Genomic DNA, 24875 nt, shown 5'->3' with positions numbered 1-24875 from the left:
CCACTCTGCCACCCCAGTTCAGACATGGTCATATGCAAATCAGTCTGACCCTGTGCCTCATGGGAACAGTCCAGCCCGTACAAAAGGGGGTGGCTTGGCAGTTCGGGCTGGACTGTTCCCATGAGGCACAGGGTCAGACTGATTTGCATATGACCATGTCTGAACTGGGGTGGCAGAGTGGGCTAAAGAACGGTGATGGATCAAACCCAGATCTGTTGACTGGGTGTAAGTGTTTGATTGGTTCTGATGCTCTGTCCATCACCACCCCCTTTTGTACTGCTTTGTTCGCCATAAGTTGGCAGGGTATGCTCAGACGTGAGTGAATAGCATGGGGAATTGCTCACTTTGCCACTGGATTCAAGCAAGCCTGGCTGAAGACGGCTGAAATGCCAGAAACCGGTCCTAGGAAGCTTGTTTCCGGTCCAGGGAAGGCATGGCTTGGCAGTTCGGGCTGGACTGTTCCCATGAGGCACAGGGTCAGACTGATTTGCATATGACCATGTCTGAACTAGGGTGGCAGAGTGGGCTAAAGAACGGTGATGGATCAAACCCAGATCTGTTGACTGGGTGTGAGTGTTTGATTGGTTCTGATGCTCTGTCCATCACCATCCCCTTTTGTACCGCCATAGTTGTGACAGCATCACCCCTAGTTGAATGGGCCTGCATGCCTTCAGGAGCTCTTTTCTGGCCAACCTTCAGCATATCTATAGATAGGACTATCCACTTACACATAGTCCATTTTTACACTGCTTTGGCTTTCTTGGTTCAAGCAAAATATATAAAAGAGCTGGGCACCCTCACTGTGGTCTCTTGTGTGGTAAATGTAAAAGCTCAAGACACTTTTAGGGTGAAGCCCATGATGCATCCTCCTCTTGTGAGGGGTCTGGTGGAGCATAGGATAACAAGGGCAACACCATTTCAGCAGGAAAGCAGCCAGAGTCTTCAACACAAAATTTCCTGGAAAGAAAGTGGAATAGGAAGGTGGCACCAACAGCTTCTACAGTTTATCGGCTCTAAGCCTTATCAAGATTAATATAAATTTACATCCACTGCTAACCCTGATTAAATATCATTAAATATACAAGGAGCAAAATATAGACTATACAGCATGAAAAGATAATACGAAGAGACATAGTGAAAACAGCAAAGAAATCAAATTGGCATGGAAAGTCGCCTCAGATAGGCAGGAGATTATTCAGTAGTCTCATTTTTACTTCGTTTTTTTAAAGAACGGATGAAGAGATGGTCCTGATCTCAGGGGGAGAGTTCCAAATTCTTGGGGGATCTACTTTGTGAACATTGCTGATGATATGCAGGTAAATCTGTCCCTGGAAAATAATAGCCACAACACCGTAGAGAAACTCCACACTGGCGTACAAGAAATGGCTAATTTGCTTAGGAACAACTCATTTCAATGAGGGAGAAACTGATTTTTTATGCTTTCCTCCTACTAAATATCCCTGTCTACTCCTGGGTAACTTCTGGCTGTGGACCAACACAGAGAACCTTAATACAGCTCGGATATTGCAAAATCTGGTAGTTTATGTTGATGAGAAATTATCCTTGGAAACCCATATTAATAAAACAGCAACTACATGCTTTAATATAGTAAGGGACCTCAGGGAAATTGTTCCCTTATTGCCTCAGACAGCTAGAAGGTTAGTAGTTCAAAACACAATTTTGAGCAGATTAGATTACTGCAATGCTCTCCTTCTGGGTGCACTGGACTACTTGGATTAATAGACTGTATAGGGTGCAAACAATTACAGCAAAACTGACATCAAAAAAATCAAGATATGACGCTTCCTCAGCCGCTCTGAGAGAGCTATATTTACTTTCGGCGGAAGAAAGGACTGTTTTTGAAGCCATGTGTGTTGTATATATGGCATTAAAAGGAACTGGACTTCAAGGAAATTCAGCTACTACAGGCCACAAAGGAACCTACGGACAGCTACGGCTACTCTGGTCTGCATACAAAAAATCCAGGAAAATCAGGGCTGGGAGTAGGACCTTCCAGATCAAGGCTTCCCAGCTCTGGAACAAGGTTCCAGTCCCAATTAGAGTAGTGGAAATCGTAAAAGCTTCAAGAGAAACTTGGCTCTTTCCAATAGGATTAAGCTTAAGCTGATACAAAACAGGACTATAGCTGCGGATGTAGGACTGTATTATGGGGAAAGGACCGGTGAAAGATGCCATAGAATCAAGATGCCAGCTAGGTGAACGCTGCGCTCTATAAATGTCTGTTACTAACTTACTTCAAGTGGCACAAAGAAGTAAGAAGACACTTTTTTATTGTTAGGATCCACAGGGAGTACCTATGCCTCAGCTCAAATCATGTGGACATGAGGAATATGAAGACAAAATTGAGCTTTTTGTGGCATGTCAAAACGTTTCAGAGGAAACGTGAATCAAACCTTACAAAAAGTGCGCCATAACAGGTGATTGAAAAGGGAAGGCTGGTTTACCAAACATCATAGTAGACATGTCACCTTTAACTGTGCCCACTGCAAGGAATTGCAGGGCAAATGACAAAACAATACATCACAAAAACTGGAGGATTAAGATGGATATTACAATAGGTCACAAACTTCTCCCAGCCCGCCTCCACAGTAAATGGATTTTGTTGAATGACATCTGATTTTAAGGGTGACATCCACGGCTTTAGATGGAAAATATCACCATCCACGCATAAAGGTCAAGGTTGTGGAGATTTGGGTGCATGATCCTATTTTACTGCTGAGGCAGGAGGTCCTTATGAAGAGGTAGTTGGATCAGATGACAAATGTTCAGGCTCAAGGCAACTGGGTACCACACTCTTTTGGCTTAATTTGAGGCTATCAATATGACTTGGGCCTGGAGTATACTAATTTTCATCAGAACTCTAGGTAGCAGAGGTAACAGTTGGAAAGCGTGCAGGAGACCCATGTTCCATCGCAGATGGAATATGCCATTAGGTGACTCTCCTAAAGAGAACTCTAGCACCCAAACATTTTGACACTGAGCATTCTCAGTAGTAGTGAACATATCTAGCACAGGCAGCCCCCACTAGTTCTAACTCTGCATGGAGACACCACTCATGGTCCACGAGCTGACACCTGCTAAGCTAGTCCACTCTGGCACACAGAAATCTTGTCAGGTGGTTCGCCAACAGAAAGATTTGATACTGGTCTTGCCATTTCTAAAGGTGCAAGGGCCTTCTGCGCAAGGCTCCAAGACCCCACGCCAACCTGTCGCAGTGCCATGTGAGTCATTTTATCCCTGAGGACCTGAATCCGACTCCTCTGATTGCTGACAGGAAGACTTTCAAGGACAGCCAGAATGCGCAAAGTTTCAAAAGACAGATGTAGAGCTGGTGCTCCACTGCACACTAGAAGACTCTGGTCATCACTTTTTACAAATGACAACCTTTTCCACCTCACTCCAGTAGTGACATGTCTGTCATAACTGTGAAGCCAGGATGGGAAGGGAGCATGCCCTGCCCTGCTACAGATCAGGTTGTTGTTAGTATGCTACCATAGGGGATCATAAGGAGTGCCCTGAGAGATCTGAATGGAATTAGAGACATACCCAGTGCCGGGCCCACTGAAACCAGAATTTCAACAGTAGGACCTACATACACCATTTGACATATGAGACAAGGAGGAAAATGTACAAGACGAGGATGTAAGAAGCAATAGTAGTCCCTTCGAACAATTTGTTAAACTGATCAGTTTAATGTGAGAGATTTCTAGCCGGGCAGGAAATGTAAGCTTATGCACCCTGCAGGCTGGCTGTAGGGCTGTGAGGGCAAACCAAAGAAGCCTGGGGGACGGAGCAGCAGAGATAAAGAAAGTAGATGAATGCTGACCCTGCTGGTATGAATGGGGCTGGTATAAAAAAAAAAACAAGTTGGCCCAATTGATGCACTGGCTGAGAAGGTTGATGATGCCAGGAAGGAAGGCTTTCGGAGTAACCCCTTATTTTCCTGGACTGCTGGTGGAATTTGCACACTGCTGCAACTGCCCATAAATCAGTAAAGTGCAGAGTCTGGCTTTTCTGCAAAAAGTTTAGATCCATCATAGGGTATGTCCATTAGCGATGCTGGGACATCCCAAAAAATCATTTTGGAGCATTAGGCTGATGCAGTTAGCACATTGTGTGCAATCACTGGTGTTCAAGCCATAGATCAGTACATATTTTGAGGCATCCTGTCCATCCCGAATCACTTGGGCAAGAGATCCCCCCCAGAGATCATCTAGCAAGACGTCAATAAATCAATGCTCATTACCAACAAAGCATGGTGTACCTACCGAGATAGCACACCACATTCAAGGTACCTCCTAGAGGACGAAAAATATTTTTGACAAAGCCATCAATATACATTGATTTCCTGTCTGAGGGGATCGAAGGGGAAAGTATGGGGATATTTGGATTCAACTTACTCGTCAATGCCTGCACTACAGGGCTTTCAGGTGCAAGATGTTTTGTCAGGAAATCAGGGTCACCAGGGGATAATCTGTGTCACCTGGCCACAGGTCAACTCAACAGAAAAGCCGAGCATGGCTTTGACCAAGAGGGCGTTTGTGAGTGCCTCATTAAAAGGCAATAGAGAGTCTGATAAAGTTGGCCCTGGTTAATTAGTAAAATGGCTTTGCTTTCAAAGTGAGGCAGTTCTCAATCTAGCGCCTCCACTGCTTTGTACACTACTATTATAAAGGAGGTTCTGTCTTCCGTTGGTGGACCAGGTGGCAAGTTCAGCTCACACTCTGGAAAAAACTTAACGCTGTATATGACATTGCACAGAGTACCAAGACAAACAAGAATGTTTATCATGTTGAGGCAGCGGCTATCAGAAGAGACTTAAAGGATTTAAACAGACTCAAATATGCTGAATCTAGAATAAACAATATTAGGAATTGTAATGCAGCCAATGGGAAACAATTACAAAGGTCTAATCAGGCTATTTTCTTCCTCAAGGGAGACATTACCAATATGGAAGACCACAGTAGACATGGAAACCTCAGACTATTTGGGCTCCCTGGGGGCAATGTGGTGAAAGCCTCTTCCATGATTGAGTTTTGGGAGTCCTGGATCTCACCCACCCTACAAATCCCCTTTCAGAGCGATGCTCATCAGATCCCTACTTTCCAATGTAAAGATTCTACAATCCCACGCCCGGTACCATCGAAGCCTCTTTGCCACCAACACGTAGAAAACATTTTGGCTCATGTGAGAAAATCTAAAGAGGCCACTTGGAAGGGAATAATATGTTCATTTCTCAAGATCTTGCAAGAGATACTGTGTCTAGGAGGAAGGGGTTTTTGACCCCATGAAATCGACTCAATGAAAGAGCCATCCCGCATTACTTCGCCGGTGCCTCAAGATCACCTTTAAAGGTAAAAAAAACAAATCCTTGATGAACCTGCAGATCTTGCCATCTTCTTGGATAATACGTCAGAGTCTCAGATGGACAAGGATGGTGCTACGGGTTCCTCAAATCCCACCCCCCCCCCCCCCCATTGACTCCTGCGATGTTGCATCTGATGTTCCTTTTATGCATTCAGGTGGTCCTACCTTTTTATATATATTGGTATTGTGACCCTACTACCTCTAACTCACGGCAGTACCCAATTCTATCTCCCGGAGCACTGATGAGTTTTTTTGTGTATGCATCACGCGGTGTATTATTTATTGTGATGTCATGTCAATTGGCGATGCCTGGTCCTTACCTTGGTTACTTTATATTGTATAACTGATATGTCTTAAAAATGCCTTATAGTTCAGTTTTCTCTTTAGGTTGCTCTATGAACGCATTAAGGCATAACGGTTTGTCAATTACCTTAATTTTGAATATTACTTTAATTTCAATTCTCAAAGAAGTGGCATTTGGGGTGAGGACGTTGGTTTATTCCAATGTTTTGAGTTTTTTAGAATATTGTTTCAAAAGTGTTACGTCTTATGTTTTTGTCTCATCACAGGCTGCATTCTCGAATAGGTTCACTGATTGTCGTCCTTTTCCTATGGAACAGTTGCGCGGATAAGGTTTACTCACATTTATGTTATTTCTTATGTTTTATATGGCTTTATACCAATTGGCTTCCAACTTTGACTTATTATAATCTGCGTTCTTTAATGGATTTATATTGCATTTCCCATGCTTTTATAGTTACCATTCGGTCAGGAGTTTTATACCATCAGCTTCTTCAGCTGGTTCAAATGTTTGGATGGCAGATTTATGCCATTTCAAGGACTTATTTTTGCTCACCATGTTGCAAGTGGGCTGAGTGTCTCCGAGCTTTATCCGTCACACAGATGTTTCCAAAGCCTCTTACGTTCTTACTATGTCCTTTGGGATTTTTCCTCTCGTCTTGGGGAGAGTTTTATTTTCTCTTGATATCTTTATTTCCTCATTTTCTTCCCCTCTTCCGCACGCCTCACTTTAGTCCCTGAGCCACGGGACATACCCCCTCTAGCCCAGGTGATGTCACTTAATGGCCCATTGTTCTCAGCATTTGCGCTCCAATATATGTAGTTATACATCACTCCTTTCTATGATGCCTGATTTGAAAGTTATATCTCTCAGTGTTCAGGCTTAAACCACCCAGTAAAACGTAGAAAAAGTCAAAATTATTGCACTGGTCTGAAAGAAGATATAATGTTCCTTCAAGAAACTAAAATTGATCACAAACAAGCACTTTTCTTCAAACTGGCCCAATCGCAGACATGGCCTGCTCCCCTGTGATTGCAAAAAAGAATTGTGTCATTACACTCATTCCAAAAAGATATGGCCTCTCCATAACTGCCGTCGAACAAGACGACGAAGGCAGATGGTCTACAGCCAGACTCCCCAATAGTGATGGTTAATTCTATTCCGATAATATATATGCCCCCAATAGTGAAGAACCCTAATTTTGAAATTAATATAACTCCATTATCAGTGAGAGAACACACTTGGTAGTACACGCCCAGAAGAGCAAGAAACATTTCTATTTAAATAAGGCAGGCAAATCTCTAGCAGTTTACATGACAATTTTTTTTGATAAACAATTTTATTGATTTTGGATATGAAAACAAGAACCAGCATATCATCACATTACAGTGGGAATAGCAATTGCCGGTCAAATGGGTGATGAATCTCATATTGCACTACCCCGCGAAAACTTACATGATGCAGACAGTTGGCATGCGACCCCACTTTACGCCATAATGCCCATCCATTTGCCCCACACCCTACGGTATTTCTTCAGGCACTCCGGTGCTTCATAAATGGGTTTTTCCTGTGCGGCACACCAGTCCACCACCTTCCGCCATTTCCTGAGACTAGGTGGTTCTGGATGTTTCCAGTTGGCGGCTAGGTCTCGCTTTGCCATTATCATGGCTGTGTTAAAGAATAGCTTTTTGTTTCTGGACCCATCGAGCCCATCCGTAATCCCCAGGAGTCTGGTCATGGGGAATTTCCCACCCCAGGACTTCTGTGAGTTCCTCCTCAATACCACCCCCAGTATCGTGCCAGTTGGGGACATGCCCAGACCATATGAAAGAAATCCGCCTGGTCCTGACCGCAGCGTGCACAGGATGCAGTTGGGCACAAGCCAGCCTTGTGAGGGCGTTTCGGAGTTAAATAGGTAGCATGCAAGTAGTACAGTTGGATCAGGCGGAGTCTAGCCAAAGCAGTGACCGTCTTGGGTGCCATAAACTCATACCTCCAGCCCTCCTCCTCCATTGGAATGTGGTTGGGGTGTTGTTGATTAGTGTACGATAGATGCAGGAGATGCCCCCACCGTGCCGTCTGGCATGTGCGAATGGAGAGCGTGGCACAGCTGCAGGTAATTATAAAATTGCGACGGGTGTAGGGAAAACTTGGACTGTAGGTCGTGGAAGGAGCGCATGTTATCGTTAGCCCACACATCCCCAATCTGAGAAATCCCTATGAGGTCCCAAGAACAAAATCCCTTCAACCCACTAACCTTCCCAAGCCAAGTACTGTGCCAGAGAGGGATGTACTGGGTTAATTTATGTGTCCATTGGGTGTGGCACAGTGATGCCCGCCAGGCCAGAAGCACAGTAAGCGTTGCGTCCGGTAAGGAGGAGGGTACAGACCCTCCGTACATCATGGACTGGATTCGGGGCAAACCCAGCTCGAGCCTGTAGGCCAGATCGGACCCTCCCCCCATTGAACCAGTCGTGGATTGTGAGAGGGCGGTTCGCCAGGTAGTATAGGTGTAAACTGGTCATTCCCATGCCCCCGAACGGCGGGATCCGGCAACTGGTCAGTGCTATACGGGGTCGCCGACCCCCCGCAGAGGAATTTGGTAGCAATACTGTCTAGCTCCCGAAACCAAGCCCGTGGGACACAGAAGGGTGTATTTGAGGACATAGAGGAATCTGGGGAGAATCATCATTTTAAACAGGGCAACCCTCCCCAGGTGGTTTAGGGGAAGCGTCTGCCACTCGTTGAGGTCTTCCTTAGCCTTTTTCACCAGTGGAGCGATGTTGAGGGACCAGGTGTGGTCAGGGAGCAAAGCAACCCAGATCCCTAAGTATTTAAATGATTGTCTCCTCAGGGGTATTGTGGACTGCCAATCAAAACAGTCCCTTGCCACATGTAAGGGGAACCGGACTGATTTACTGGGGTTAAGGTGTAGGCTGGAGGCCTGTCCGAAGGTGCGTAGTACCCAGAGACCGTGAGGGCTGGACAAAGCAGGTTCCGCCAGGAAAATTAAGACTTCATCTGCGTAAAGGGCAATTTTGTCCACCTCCGAGTTGGGCCATTTCCATCCCTGGATGCAGTCCTTCGACCGAATCAGACACGAGAGGGGGCACCCCTGCCACACCCCCTACAGATGGGGAAGGCCTTCGATAATGCCCCGTTGACAAGCACCCGTGCCTGAGGCTGGGCGTAAAGGACCTTCACCAGGTTGCGAAAGCGTGGGCCGAAGCCCATCTCTTCCAGTACATCACCCAGGTATTGCCAGTCCACAGAATCGAAGGCCTTCTCGAAATCAATGAGAAGAAGTGCCAAATAGGGGGGAGTGCAAGTGGCAATGTGCCAGGGCCCGATGAAGACGACGGAGGCAATGTCTAGTCCCTCGCAGGGGCATGAATCTGCACTGGTCCAGGTGAACCAGCTTAGCGTGGTAAGGTCTCAACCGTTGGGCAAGAATTTTAGCAAATATTTTGACCTCCATATTTATAAGAGAAATCGGGCGGGAGGACGGGGGTTGTGTTTTAGGGAGAACCAAGATGGTGGCCGTGTCTGTCTCGGGCGGGAAGGTTCTCTATGACCTCATCGATGAGACCGGCAAGGTGTGGGATAAGGGTCTCCCGACATGCAGCGTAATATTCCTGTGGTAGCCCGTCTGGGCCTGGGGTTTTGCCTGACCAAGTGTGCGTTATCGCTCCATTAATTTCCTCCCAGGAAATGGGGGGATCCAAGTTAGTGGACTCGGCAGAGCTGAGGCAAGGGAGGCTGGTCCGGCCAATGCTCAGCAGGTCAGAGAGGGATATTTCGGGGTTCTGCACCGAGTAGAGCTTTTGGTAATATGAGGCAAAGGCTCATCGAAGCCCATCGATCCCTCAAGGGGGATCGATGGGCTAGACCATCCAGGTCCACAATTTCGGGGAGAATGCGGCTGGCCCGCGGGTATATAGCTAGCCTATGGAGAATCCTCCCATTTTTGTCGCCCCAGCTGTACATCCTGGCTATGGAAGATATCCAGAAGAGTTGGGCGGCCTCCAGGGAGAGCTGCTTGATCTCGGCCCGAAGGCGTGCAAGTTGTCTCTCATGAGTGGCATCATGGTCGTCAGAGGGGGATTGCTCAAGGAGCAGCGCTTGCGCCTTTCGCAGAGTGATCTGGTGAGCCTGGGCCTTTTGAGTTGGCCCTTGACGAAGCGACGAATGGTAGCTTTGCTAGCCTCCCAGAGGGTACCTGGGGAAGAAACCGAGCCTGTGTTGGCAAGCAAGTACTGCTGGAGTTCTGTCCCCACAGCTTTCTTGAATTCTTTCCTCTGAAGGAAACAGGTGTTCATCTGCTAGGTTGGACGTGACGAGGGGGGAGGGGCCCAAATAGTGACGATCAGAGGTGAGTGATCAGAGATACCTCTAGCGAGTATACGGATGTCTTGGATCTCCTGGCAATCAGTGGATGGATTGAATATATAGTCTACGCAAGCCCGAGTGTGGTGTGCCACGGATGTGTGAGTGAACTGTCTAGCTTGAGGGTGCCAAATTCTCCATGCATCGCACAGGCCCAGGGTGGTGGCCCAGTTCATTAGTTATTTGGCATGAGCAAGTCTGGAAGTGGATGGTGGACCTGTGATGTTGAGGTGTGGATTGGGAACCGCGTTAAAATCACCCCTGACTATTGTGGTGCCCGGGGGCATGGAGGTAAGGATGTCAGTGGTATGCCCCAGGGTCGCTGTGAGCATCGATGGGGGGTGAGTAAATGGACACCAGATTAAGGGGAACTCCAGCCAACGTTCCGCAGAGAGCCGTTTTGTGTACGATTATCTGCAAATTTTTATCCTTGGTCGATAAGCTATCTTCAAGCTTTCTCTGGACTAATAAGAAACCTAATATGAGCCTTAAGCAGCTCAGATGGGCACAACTAATGGGAGGAGGTTCAATTACCAGACGCCATTTCTTGTCGCACATGGCGCATGCTTGTTGGATACTGAGTCCAATAAAGCAGTTCTCTGGCTTTTAATAGAACGCCACCTAATCTCGCCGTACTCACTACTTGTGGTTCTAACAATGAACAATCTGAAGCTATCTCATTCCACCCGTATCTTCTGACAATATTCGCGCTCTCAAGATGGCAGGAAGGTCTTCGCTCCCCAGCCTAAATCCTCAGCCATCTCTTTATTGAATAACTCCGAAGCTTCAACCACGGTTTCAGGTGAAGTGGGCCCTGTTTGAGCAACTAAATCAATAGGGGAACCTGAGTTGTTGGAGGATGGAATCCCACTAAACTTTGCCTCACACCAAGGGAAATACTCGTCGTCTAACATGGATTTCTACAGCTTTTTAAATATCAAAGCGAAACTCTAAATTAGATACCATGCACCCTTCAAGTCTCCTTGGAGGTCACTCAGCATAAAAAAATTACAAAGCTTTCCATAAGGCATTAGTAACATCCATTTCACCCTTTCAATAATGGTGGTCTAAAATTCCTCAAAGGTCAAATCTCCCCCCACCCCTATTCCAGACTCCAGTAGGCCACTTATCCCAAATAATCTTCTTAGTAATAACAGGTTTCCTCCTTTATCGCTGACACGATTTTATAGAGCACATTTCCTACACTGGAAACTTTACAGAATGTTAAAGCTAAAGCTGATTTAATCTGAACTTTGCTAGTCCAAGAATGAAGCTACTGATACTCCTCCTCATATGTTATTGACATGTAAACACCTCTTTACTTATTGGAAAGAGGTTCATGATCGACTTACTGTTTTTGGGGTTACATTCCTTTAACTGTCCCTCTTATTTTGCTAGGCCCATATGCACTGAATCCCTCTTTAGACTTACCTGAAAAAGATATTGCATAATTGGACCTACTGTTGACGGTGGCAATCAAAGTTATTTTTTTTAAACTGGAAAGTGCTACATAATGTCTCCTTTCACACATGGTGGGTATAGGTCACTTACCTTAGAAGTACACATAGAAATGTGACACTTCCTTATGACTTTGCTGTCCCTTCACAGTCAATCTGGTACACCCTTGATAACTATGTCCAGAGCACAGTGGCCCCTATCTTACTATTTTCTTACTTGTTATTTTCCCATCGTAGCTGTTATTTTACCAAGGCGCTTACACCCTTCCCTTTTCTTCCCCCACCCCTATAGTTTCTCTTACCCTATTTTCTTTCACCCAATTTCTTTTTGCTTTTCTATTGTTATGCACATTTTATCCTGTTGGCCTATTGACCTTTTGCTTAGAATTGTATCTGATTTGCCTTTTCTTTTTTCCTTTGGTATCCAAGTTTTATTTTGTGGTGCCATTAAGTCCTTGCATTATCTTCCATTACAAAACGCAATTTTGGAATATATGTTTAGATTTTTTTGGTTGTGTTGATATTTACATGGTATGCCTTTCGATATAGACCGTATGGCACCTTATGGTCAATTTCTTATTTATATGTTTGATCAATTATTGATATAATTCACTGTGTTTGGCATCATTACACCATATTGGGCCTTTGTTACATGTATGGTATACATTCTTTCATTGCTTTCAGTATTTTCTAAAAAGCTCAATAAAATATTCGGAATACAAAAAAAACAAATGAAGATTCTGGGGTTATTTCCTTTTATGACCGTGTTATTTTCCTTAATGAAATTAAGGAGTGTTGGTGCACTGTGTGGTGATAAAGTGTTCACATGGAATACATCTATTCTATTCTGCCGGGTATTAAAGTGGACATTGTACTGAGGCAAATAATCTTACTATGGCATTGCCGTGTTTTGGAAACTATTCTTCTGAAATGTTACACTGTGACGTTCCATTAGAGTATACCCGTTACCTCAGGTGAATTCATGCAGTGCATCCGTTTATTGTGATAACACAACACTGACCATGGAGCTCATGGAGTCGCCAAACGCACTTCTCTGGGGGTTATCCTGTTAATATTTCTTAGGAAAATAATTGCTCTACACCCCAGTAACAAAAACAAACATTCCAACAGAACAAAACAAACTAATAATTCAAAATATTTCACGTTTTCCACTTTTGAGGCACAGTTATAAGGTAATACATGCTGAGAGAAAGTGTGCTTACTGGGTAAATGTCGTGGTTGTATCCACAAGGTATACATTTGTCGACAGAACATGAGGTGATCCGAGTCCATAGCGAAACCAAGAGAACGCCAATGCTGACCAATCGCATGAAGACACACCTGTGGATGAAAATTACGCAACAAATTACATGCAGACTAATACATTTGTTACATGATGCCTAAATATTTACTCTAAGGTGTACAACATTTGTTTTTCATTTCTTTATAATAAACTGCACTACTGAAAATTGATAATTGTACTGCGGGAATAATTAGAGCGAGCTATGCATTAATCAGGAAGCCAATATGTCTGGCTTTAATATGCTAAAACGTGCAAACAGCATTTGTGAATACCTGCTTTTGCCTGTGTAATTACATTAAAGACAGCTCTATCGGCTTTACAAGTCTTTTTTAGGTTCTTGGCACAAACGATATTGATTATTCCCTGCTGGTTCACAATAGACTTCGTCTAAATCTCCAATCTCATCTTTGTTGTGTTATCAGAATTTGTAGCACATACTTCGACCATTTGCCTGGTATTCATCACACTATGCACAGTCTTCCAGCAACAACTTCTATACACCAATGCAATATTGCCCATTGTCAGACTGGCACTGTAAGTCAGTACTAGCTTCTTAAAAAAACAGAAACTTTGGATCTTGAGACGTGTTTCACATTTAAGTATAAGGTTGCACTTGAATCCTACATCCACAATCATATTGCACGGATCAAGTTATGAACACTCTGATTTAGTAGAAAATATTCCAATTGCTCAGCAAAAAAATGCTGCAGATGCGGCACCTCAGAAAAATAACTTGACTAACCGTTCATTGTTTTTCTTGTAATGTATATTGCGAGAGATCCATGGAGGTCAAAATACCTGTGGTAGTGAAAGTGATATCACAATGATTATCCCACCTACCTGATGACATCACAGGAAGTGACATCACACAGCCTATGACCTCAGTGACAACACAGGAAGTGACAGTCTGCAGACTACCTCCAACCACGCCACAGGAGGGGAAATGGGGGAGAATGGGGGATAAAGTCCATGTTTCGAGTCAAAATAATAAATTAGGTTTATAGTCAAAGACCATGTCTGGTAGTAATATTGCTGCAAATTCCACTTAGATTACATCTGTAGTACCCGAGTACATTTTGCAAGAAAAAATGCTAACTTAAGTCCACATCCCAAGATTCACATGGTACAGAAGCTGGTAACCAGGTCTCTTGCAATGATAAACAAGCTGGCAGAGTCCCAACTTTGCTGTGCGACTATTCACAGTAACTGGCGAACTGGAATTACACTATCCCTATTAATAATGATGATCATTAGTGGTGCACAGACATCTTAGCATGCAGGGCATAACTTAAGAGAATCTGTAAATACAAATTTCTTAACTGACTCAATGCAATCCATACTATCAACCTCAGGAGGGTAAATAGAATGAGTGGACCTGCCTGGACGGCAACCGGTGACTATGGGTCAAACATATTCCTAGAATTCAATCATTAATCTATTGAGCTACCAGATCTGGTCTCACCAATAAAAATATACTATACTTGCAGTGCACATGAACAGTGCTTCCAGTGAAATGTGGCAGAAGCAAAACTGAGAGAGTAGAAAGTGGTATGTCTTTATCGATTAGCATTTGCTAATCTGTTCTGATGAATCTCTTGAGCTAGTGGTACACGGAAGCACCATCAGTGCTTGGCCTTAATTCACTTCAACAAGAAGAGTGTAGGTTAATGAGGAACTGTGAAGATAGGCTGTTTGTGGTGGTGATGGGCAGTAATTTATGAAATTAGAAGTGTGAGGTAGATTAGCAGGAATTGAAAGTACTCAATTCAGTCCTGTTAGAACTTTGCTATCGTGTTCCTTCACTCCTTGTGGTATCTTGTTCCTTCACTCCTTGTGGTAATCTGTATCGAATTAACTTGCTGAGTTAATTCAGATTTCTCGGGTGGGGGCTTTAAGTGTGAGAGGAAGTAGTCTGTAAATTTTCTTGTATTATTTTGGACTGAATTAGTCTGAGAGACCCCCTCCCGTCCTCAGAGAGTTGCAGGAATTATATCGCGTGACCCTCACATCACTAAGAACAAGGTAGAAAAGAGGCAGAAAGAAGATTTTATAACTGCAGGTGTTGCTGCAAATATCTACCACACTTCTCAGAAACCTTGCAATAATATTCTTCAGCATAGGTGTAGTCACGGAGTATAATGTCACTCTCACTCCTAAGCGAGTAAGGTTAATTTAATCACTGAAAAGCCCCCCCACACACACTTCTCCAGGCAGCTTCATCCAAAAATCCAGGATTGGAGCAGCTGGCCCTTTATGGCTCCTCATTGGTGATAAAGGGACGGTCGCAGTCAGACACTTCACGTACAAGCCGAGGGTGAGGGCATCTTCCGGAGACTGAGCAGCTGAGGAGTGGGGGCAGGTGTCAGTGTTATAGGTTTCTGATTCACACTGCTCACACCCATATTCCTTCAATGGCCTCCTGTTCTCCACTGAAGACTGGAGACGAACAGAGATGACGACTTCAGCATGCAAAGGAACCACGGCAGCCTCCTGGGAGTAAATCTGAGTCAGCAATTATTAATATAAGCTGACATTGATTCATTAACTGAGGAGGTGGAGACGCTTCTAAACACCAAACACAAACATCCAATGGCAAATCAGAAAATGTGTGCCGGATATGTTCAGAAAAGTTAAAACATCATCTGCTGCTGTTATTAGGAGTAACATTTTGAGTAACCCAGCATCCGTACCCTCTGTAGTTTTGGACTGCCTGGAGTCTACAGAGCCTGTTCCAACCCAGCTCTGTGAAAACTCCGCTATAGTATGACAACCCTTATCTCCCAAAATTACTATTGTCTCTGGTATACTGTGCTCTAACAGATTTGCTTCTCTAGCTACCAATGGAGACGGCGACTAGCTACCCTCAAAGTCAGTACATTCTTACACTAATAACTCTGTTCAAACTGAAAATGTTATTCATCAAGCACCCGTGTGCACCAACTAACAACAAACATTTAACCTCAAGTTGGATCATCTTAAGGGTTTATTTTCCCCCTTGATAGAGCAGGTTAAAATTTTACAATCTAAATTTCTTTGCTGTGGATGTACATGCTGTGTGGGGTCCTAAGGAAATTAACACAAGACTCTTAAAAGTCCAAAATCTAATATAAGGGAGCACTTACAATCAAGTATTTAGAGTTTGAATCAGAGGCCAGTAGTAGCTATGTCTCCCATCCGACTGGAGGGGTGCCAATAGCCCTTTAAAAGGGCATCTATTCTGTACCTCCCACCGACGGCGCGTCCTTCGTGCCCAGCGATCAGTGCACTCAATAGTTCAGTGGCTAATAAACAGCCCTGTTCATTGCCTCTAAACTACAAGATATCGACTTACCGTACTATGGCCCAGGGGGAATATACTGGCAGGAGGAATACATGTATGCAGTCTAATCCAGATGTTCCAGTGCTCCAATTGCCAAACAAGCACTTTTTGAATACTCCAATGCAATTGCAACCAGTTCCAACTGAGGCCAATTCCAGACAAATGATTTACACGACTCAGGTTCCCAAAATAAGATCAGGATCCTTCGAGGACAATGATGCACTGGCAAATAAAGATATTCATTGGCTCAGGGTAAATCCTAATCGTTTTCCGATGATTAGATCGGATATTATTCATGTAAGAAGATGTTCGTCTGATTCATCTGTTATGATTACATTTTGGTCATGTTGTGTTCAAAACAGTTAGTTGTAAATCTGATTAATTTTGAGCTGCGAACCTGTCATCTAAATAGGGGAAATATGTCTGGAATAAAGCAGAAAGCATTTGCTCCATTCATTGGTTCAGCTAAGGGCTTTAACATGCATCCCCTCAGTTTGGACAGGCACAGAAATATTGTTCCTGTGCCTGTCGACGATTCCAGCCTAAATTCAGTCTATTGACTGAGTTCTTCCAATTAAATAGTCACATTCTGCTGTCAGAAAAAATCTTCTATTCATACCACAGAAGCAAGCAGGGATGTTGTAGAAGTAATTCACTCTGAGAGCTATAATACCAACCTGCTGGGTACTGATGAATGTACTGTTGTGAAAATGCCCCAGGCAGATTATTATCCCCTGAATATAGAGGTCTTTAGATCCGGTGGGATGAATGGCCCTGTCCTAAATAATATATCTGCCTCTTCCACTAGTAATGTTGAAAACAATTAATTCTACTTGAGATTGTCTTGAGGTCAATACTCAGCGCATGGACGATCGCATCACCTTCTCCGAGATGCTAGAAATAATCCCTAATTCCCCCCGTCCAGTTACTCTTGAAAACGACAGTCTTTGCCAAGCAGGCATACTGTGCTATCCTGGAACATGGCTGGAATTGAGCAAAAGCTTGCAGATTCTACATTGACGTCATACATTGGCGATTGTGATGTGTGTAGGTTTCAAGAGACATGGGCCACTGAAAAAGTGTTTTATAAATGAGTTTACTAAATTTAGTGTGGAAGCTAAGCCCCAGAGAAATCGAGAAGGGCTATTGGTGGTTTACTAACTTTGCTTAAGAACGATTCTTTTAGCTCCCACACTTTATTGCAAACAGATTATCCTGATTTGATGGGTATTATTGTCACTCTTGATACAGGTACTCGGGTGGTCTTTATGTAAGATCAACTATGGTCAGTACTGAGTCTCCTACTTAATCTCTTCTGGACGGTGTCTTAGAATCTTTTCTTCCGGATATAAAAATAATACTAGCTCAAGACTTTAATACCGCTTATGAGCCATCTCCTTATATTAATGAGGCAATAGACTAGGAAGATAAAATATGAAACATTCTCTCACTGACAGGGAAACCCCGGAGCAATTTCTCCACTACTGCTCTTAAAATGGCCTCTATGACAATCAGAAAGGGACTTCGATCTTGCAATGGGCTCACACCCTCAGACCCAGAGTGGGCACCTACATTTATACATACTATACACAACAGATTATTTAATGAGATACAGAAGGTATTTTACACAGAGGTGAGTCACAGGAATTCCAACCCGGGGAAAGAGGTTAAGTGGTATGATAAGGAGTGTAAGCAGGCAAAGTACTCACTGCGATTACATGTCAAGGGGTGTGATAGAGCCTTATTTATTAAAGCCAGGCGTACTTATAGTTCTAATTTGAACACAGCAAAAAAGAATTGGGACGAAAATTTTAGCAAGACATGCTAACTGCAATTAAAATAAATGGCAGTCAGTCATTTTGGAATATAACAGCAGCACAGACCCAATCAGAAAGTATGCGAACCTATCATCACAATATTCCATCGGATAGTTTGGTCTCTCATTTATCTAAGATATATGCTGTAAACAAACCCAGCATACCAACTCAGGAGACTGTTACTGCTATGCTGCCCATGGTCAGTGCAGAGGCTATTGATGTCGTAACTTTTAGCTTTGAAGATACTGCTAAAGGTATTGATTTATTAAAATCTGCCAAAGCCCCAGGCCTGACAAATACCCGGGATCTGTACAAGACAGAGCCACTAGTTTGCATAAGTTACATAAATGTATTCTCAAATGCTATTGTGGCTGGTGGCGGGGTCCCAGATTCAGGGACACGGGCTGAAATCATTACAGTTTGAGAAGGGAGATGCCGGCATTCCATTTAATTACAGGGCAAAAAGCCCTATTGAAAACTTACAAAAGGTCTTTGCTAGGCAGGTCTTAGATAAACTGCTAGTCTGGGTGGGAAATCTTGTCCTAACTCCACGCTGGCTTCCGTCCAAAGAGTAGTACCATTAAACAAACCTTGAGATTCGCCACTCTTTACTGAAAATATGTTTGGCTATCCAAACAAAATATTTTTGTGGCATTTGTCAATATTAGAGCCGCATTTGATCTTATCCTAAGTAATAATTTGTGGCACGTCTTGGCCAATATGGGGGTCCCTGGGAATTTGATTCAGCTCTTGATTAAAATACAATGAATTTCACTCAAATCCTATGTGGTAGCATTGGTGGATTAACAGAACGCATCCCTATTGAAAGCGGTGTGCGTCAAAGGTGTGTTCTTGCTCCAACGTTATTTACCCTCTATATGAACAAAGCAGTGGACACACTGCTGGACTGTAGAAATGACTTAACCGTTTTGAACAAAAGAAAGGTTCTTATTCTTTTGCTTACGGACGATTCACTTCTTATTTCCAAGACACCTATGGCGCTCAAACTCCAATTAAATACATTCCTAAAGTTTTGTACATCCAGGAGATTGGAGCTCAATGTAAATAAGAACATGTACATGATATTTGCAACAGGAACTAACAAGAGATCTGTTATCCGAGTTGGTGATGAAGTACTCAAGAGGGTTCACAGTTTTGATTACCATGGGGTTAAACTAATGGAAACATTTAATGGGTAGCAAAACTTACCGAGAGTAAGTTGCTAATGAAACATAGACCAAACATTATTTTAAGATTGCATTAAAAAAAAAAAACTCACATTCCATATCACTAGCTCTAGAAGTGTACCGGGCTAAAGCCCAGAATGCTGCGCTTTACAGAACTGTCAATACTCATTAATTGGCTATTAGAGAGAATAATTTTGTGTGAAGTTAGTTTTCATACCAGCACTAGGAACTGTGTGTTTGTGCTTCAACAGAAGAAAGCAGAACATCGACGTGCTGCCTGCACCGTAACCTGATGACACCGCACAAAGCAATGCCCTTCACAACGCAACCCTGATCTCACCTATGTCGCTGCCGTCATCGAGCCGCTGCATGCACCGTGACCTGTGGGCACATGCACATCCATCACGGCACATCATATCGCTTCACATCACAGCCCTGATATCACAGACGACGCTCCATGCGGACATCAACACAGCTGCCTGTGGACACCGCTCGTGGGGTACACAAAGTATCGCCCCATCCCACACCACATCCCTAGTCTACTGACATCAGTGCCATCGACTTCAGCCCCGTCAACCAATGCCGCTGCTTACACCATGATCAGTGGGCACAGCACTGCGCATCGTCCTGCTTTGCATCGCTATCTTGGGTCTACCAACGACAGCTCTTCAGCAACGACGCAGTGCCACTGCCTGCACCGTGGCCTTAGGGCACCGCATGACACACAGGCTCAACTCGCTTCGCATCACAGCCCCGCAATCACTCCTGACTTCAACTGCACGGAGTTCTATCTGCAACACGTGTAACTTTAAGTGCCCAACCACTTTGGCACCAACCACCGGAACCAATGCCTGCCGACAATGGAGCCGCCACCTCTCCGCATCGCAAGGTCCATGACGCCCTGCATTTCCAAGGTTTTGCAGGTCTTCCCAACAACGTAGCCGGCCCTTGTCCCTCGTTGTTGGCCCGAACTGTTGGATTCGGTGAACAAGACACCGCAAGAACCCTGGATGGAGCTATTGACTTCGGGGGACTTTATGTTGAGCTGATTCGTACAAAATTCATATTTTAATTTATGCATGTTGGATTTTTATCGATTTCGTCGTTTTACACAGACAAATATTGGCTATTCTTCAAAAACTGGTGTGGTGTCATTTTGTAGGGTTTTCACTAAGTTACTGTGTGTTAGGTGCAAACGCTTTACACGTTGCCTCTGAGATAAGCCGGACTGCTCGTGCCAAGCTATCAAGGGGGTGAGCAGAGGTTAAGTGTGTAACTCCCTTATCCTGTTTAGAAGGAAGGGTCCCTTCTTAAACAGGGTGCAAGTAATTGCCAACTAGAGACCCCCATTTCTAACAGTTATGATGAATGATATTTTGAATAGGAATTTTAATTCTTTTTATGCTTCTACTTAGCACCCTTGACAGAGTGTAAACGTTCAGCGAAAAACGTGTCGGCAGGGTCCATAAAATGGTTGTGGCTATGAAATGGTTGTGGTAATGTAATAGCACAGTGCTCTGAGACTATCACCATGAACTGGCTATGAACCATAATTTCACTAACTTAACTGAGGGATGTCCAACCTATGACAAGGACGGGGACCTATTTAGTTTAACTTCAGGTAGAGGGGTGTTAGATCATCCTATAGGGAAGGCTTGCCAGAGCATACACAAACACACCCTAGACAATTAGCTTTGGGACCGCACAGTAGAAGTACATTATACGCATTACTTATATGCCAGCATACATACACTATTTTAGCACAATGGTGGAATTTTTCATTCTCCTCACCGTCCTTTTACTTGTAATCACTTTTATCTGATTCTGTCTATTGAACTTTGCAGCGCATATATTTTATACAAGAATCACAATTGTTCAATATATATTGAAAACGCCCCTTTGTGTCTTTCTTGTATATCTCTCTGAAAGCACACAAGAAAACCTAGTGCTGCATGCGAACAGCCTCCTCCCCGGTGACCCGGGGAGGAGGCTGGACGCATGCAGCACTAGGTTTTCTAGCGGGGAGTACGCCTTGAACTAATGTGGCCACAAGGATTTCCCCCCTACCCCTCCCATGGGGCAAATAGGTTTTTCCAATAGGGTTTCTCTAAACAGGTGGCAGCTGGCTATAGGCCTACGCCCCCAGTGGTAAGATTGGAGCCCAATATTTAAGGTCCTGACGAATGCCACGTACCCATGTGGACAATACAGGCAGAAACATGTTGACCCCCTATTAACAATCACTGATTCACAGCGGCGACGGTCCCCACTCACCGCACTTATATATTTTAATCCCACATAGTAACCCCATAGAATAAAAATTGTTCAGGTATACTATGATGGTTTTTAAATTCACTCACTCCTTTTTTTGTTTGGGCCCCCACTTAGTTTAGAAATGCATCCCTGTCTTCAGGTGTATGCCCGCCCTCTATCAAACGCGGTTTTTAGAGGGCGAGGACTGGCAGATGATGAAGCATGACACCTGGTGGTGTGTGATGCCAGTCCGTCAATTTTTGTGATTTGCCCCCACTAAATTGGGCATCTCTTAGACACAACTAGGGACGGTCCTTTCTGTGGTTCATAGCTTTGGTTGGAGGCTGACCGCTCTCTAGTGCCCTAACGCCTCTAGTTCCCTCCCCGGGCCAGACCCAGGGTGTAACTGTGGTTCCCAGTTTAAGGATTCCCCAGCGACCTTGATTGGTCCGGCTTTCAGACTGCTTTCGAATTGAAGTTATTTGATGTTGAATGATCAAGGTTGCTTCGGTATGAAACCTGGCATAGCTTATCTGGTCATGGTTTCTTCCATCCTTACTTGTTGTACATAAGTATTGTTTCCACCTGCACGTATAGTTAGGGAGGCAACGTTAAGTTCTTCAATAAAACTTTTGAACGTGCACTTGGGACGCCTTGAGAAGACTGAAAGCCTTACTGTTTCAGAAAGATGTGGCCTTAACATCTGCAAAGGAGACATTTGACCTTCAAGTTGCAAGGTCCTCTTCGGAGATACAATCACTAATCTGCACTCATTTCCCACAACATTTTGGAGAGTTGCTGCACCACATTTTTAATATGTCACATACCTTGGGGGTAGCGCACATTTTAAGAACCTGGGCTCTGGCCTGGTTAGCACTTGCTAGACAGTCTTCGGAGTTATGCCGTTGTCCCTGTTGCTGATTGTAGGGACTATGATTTAAATTTTTTCTGCTCCGCAATGGATGTCCCATTTCAAGATCAAAGGAAGCTGGCACTACTACATGTACTCTTGTGCTGTGAACGCATGGTACAATGCTTCAGAACACCTTCGCTTTAAGAACTGAATGAGCATTGGTTCCTGTCCTTTTGGCCTGTTTGGCTTCACTGCTCACAGCCGGTATTCCTCTGTCTGTTGTGCACTTTTGAGTGTGCCTTGGACTTGTGTCTAGGAATGCAACTGGTTGAGCCTTCGGACATGCATGCACTGGTGGACCCCTTAAAGGCCCATGTGCATCACTGCCCACAGTGCATGCCTTTGCTTCTGAACTTATTCTACAAGCCTTCCTGGGATGCTGCTTCTGCTCCTGGTGAAATGGATCTTGGCACTGGTTTTGCATACCCTTTACTGGCTGTGGTCACTCACTCAGCAGCCACTGTGGGGTCAGGATGGGAACACATTTGCTCGATAAACCTGCTCTGAGGAGTGCCTTGGGAATCATCATCTGTGTTGGCTGAGAACAGAAATGTTTTGTCTACTTCTCGCACACAAACAATTGGCTATTCAGTTTGGTGAGAACCTTTTATTCTGTTTTTAAGGTCCTAAATTAACAAACTTGTTTTTTAACAGGTTTTATATTTTTTAATGGCTTTCTGTATGCATTGGCTTTCAAACTGAGTATATACATATATATGCACATATACATACATATACACACATACATATACTTCCATACATACACACGAAAACTGAGAGAATTCACAATATATGATAAGACTACAAAGAAAAACTACAAAAAGAGTAACTCTTCTACGTTTGCGTGATTCGCCTAACGGTGTATCTTACTGCAGACTAGTGACTAAACTGTGTAAATGTTTGTATGTGTCTGTATGTTGGTGTATAAGTGGCGGCATGGTTTTGTGAATACCTATATAAGTGTCTATATGAGTTATTGATTGCTTGTCTCAGTATCTGTATGGGTTCCTGTGTTTGTGTGGGTAGGGTGTGTGTGCTCTATGCAAAGATGTGTGAGTGGGTGATTCTATGGGTGCATGGTTTTAAGAGTGCATCTGTGATGGACTGTATGGTTGAGTTAGTGTATTTATGGGTGTGTTAGGGATTGAATGTATATCTCAGTGGTACATTTGTGACTAACTACATATGTGAAAGGCAGTATATATGCGTGTAAGAGTATATAAGTGGGTAGATGTGAGAGTGTGTGATTGTGAGAGTGACTGTATGGATGGGTGTGTGCTTGTATCAATGATTCTATAAGAGCGTAAGAATGTGATACTATTTTTATGAGTAAGTGAACTGGAGTGTGTATAACCGCATAGGTGAGTAAATGGGAGTGTGATTTTTTGCATGACTGACTAGGTGTGAGAGTACCTCTATGGATGATTGGTAGTGTGCGAGTGTCTATATAGGTTTATAAATGCATATGATAGTTTTGTATGGAGTGACTAAGTACGAGTGACTGTACAGGTGAATAAGTGGAGGTGTATGTAGACCTAAGAGTTAATAAGTGGGTATGTAGTTATTGGTATTGCAGTATGTGTGGTTTTGAGAATGGAACTCTGAAATTTTGAGTCTGTGTACCAAAGGTTATATTAGGGTGTGAGAAGATGTGGTAATTTATCACATGGATGACGTCATCAGTGATGTCATTTGAGATGTCATGAGTGATGTCATGAGTGATGTCATGAGTGATGTCATGAGTGATGTCATGAGTGATGTCATGAGGGATGTAATATGTGACGTCATCAGCAGTGGATTGCGGGCGCGCGAGTTATAGTTAGCTGAACTAACTAGAACGGGGGAATTTCATTGGTTTTTTACGAGTGAAATGTCCAGCTAACTAGAACAGGTGTGAAACCCATGGTTTTTTCAGTGAATTTGCAAGGTTTTTTAAATGCTAATTCCTAACTATAACGTGTGTGAAACCTATGGTTTTTTAAGTGAATTTGCAAGGTTTTTTAAATGCTAATTTATGAATGTATTATTATATTTTTTAAATATTTATTTTACAATAAGCTACCTATATATATGTATAGTTTAACTTTATCCTGTAATATGGAATGGCTCAGTTTTTATTTTTTTAATTTGGATAGAGTTAAACAGCATAGTTAATATCTTCTATAAACGTATAAACACTTTTAATTATTTTTTTTTATGTTTATTTTTTTTAAGTGCTTTTGACGGTGCGCGCACCGTGCACGCATGCGTACGTGCTCCGTGTGCGCATGCGTACGTGCTCCACGTGCGCATGCGTACATCGTGCGTGCTCCGTACGCATGTGCTCCGTACGCGCATGCGCTCCGTACGCGCGTGCTCTGTATGCGCGTGCTCTGTATGCGCGTGCTCCGTTTGCGCATGCGTGCGTGATCCGTGCGCGCACGGCAAGTCATGTGATTTAGAAACAACACTTTTCATTGGTTTATAGTAGTTTCAGTTCCAGAACCTTCCAACACCACACCCACTCCCCTCATTATTACTTCTGATTCCCTGGGAGAAGGAGCTGAGCAGC

General features: G+C 43.7%; 1 protein-coding gene across 2 annotated transcripts in view; it reads right to left on the bottom strand.

Annotated features, from left to right (window-relative positions):
* The window catches only part of TMC7 (transmembrane channel like 7), a 261682-nt gene that overhangs the window by 86019 nt on the left and 150788 nt on the right, over positions 1–24875 (bottom strand). For both annotated transcript variants that reach the window (XM_085628843.1, XM_085628844.1), the window contains exon 10: positions 12756–12873. In XM_085628843.1, coding sequence (XP_085484969.1) covers positions 12756–12873 — 118 coding nt within the window. The remainder of the gene's footprint in view (positions 1–12755; positions 12874–24875) is intronic.

This window comes from Triturus cristatus, chromosome 10 (assembly GCF_964204655.1).
Source record: "Triturus cristatus chromosome 10, aTriCri1.1, whole genome shotgun sequence".
Classification (NCBI taxonomy): Eukaryota; Metazoa; Chordata; class Amphibia; order Caudata; family Salamandridae; genus Triturus; species Triturus cristatus.
Note: the sequence above shows the minus strand (reverse complement) of the source record. Positions and strands in the feature narration are given on the sequence as shown.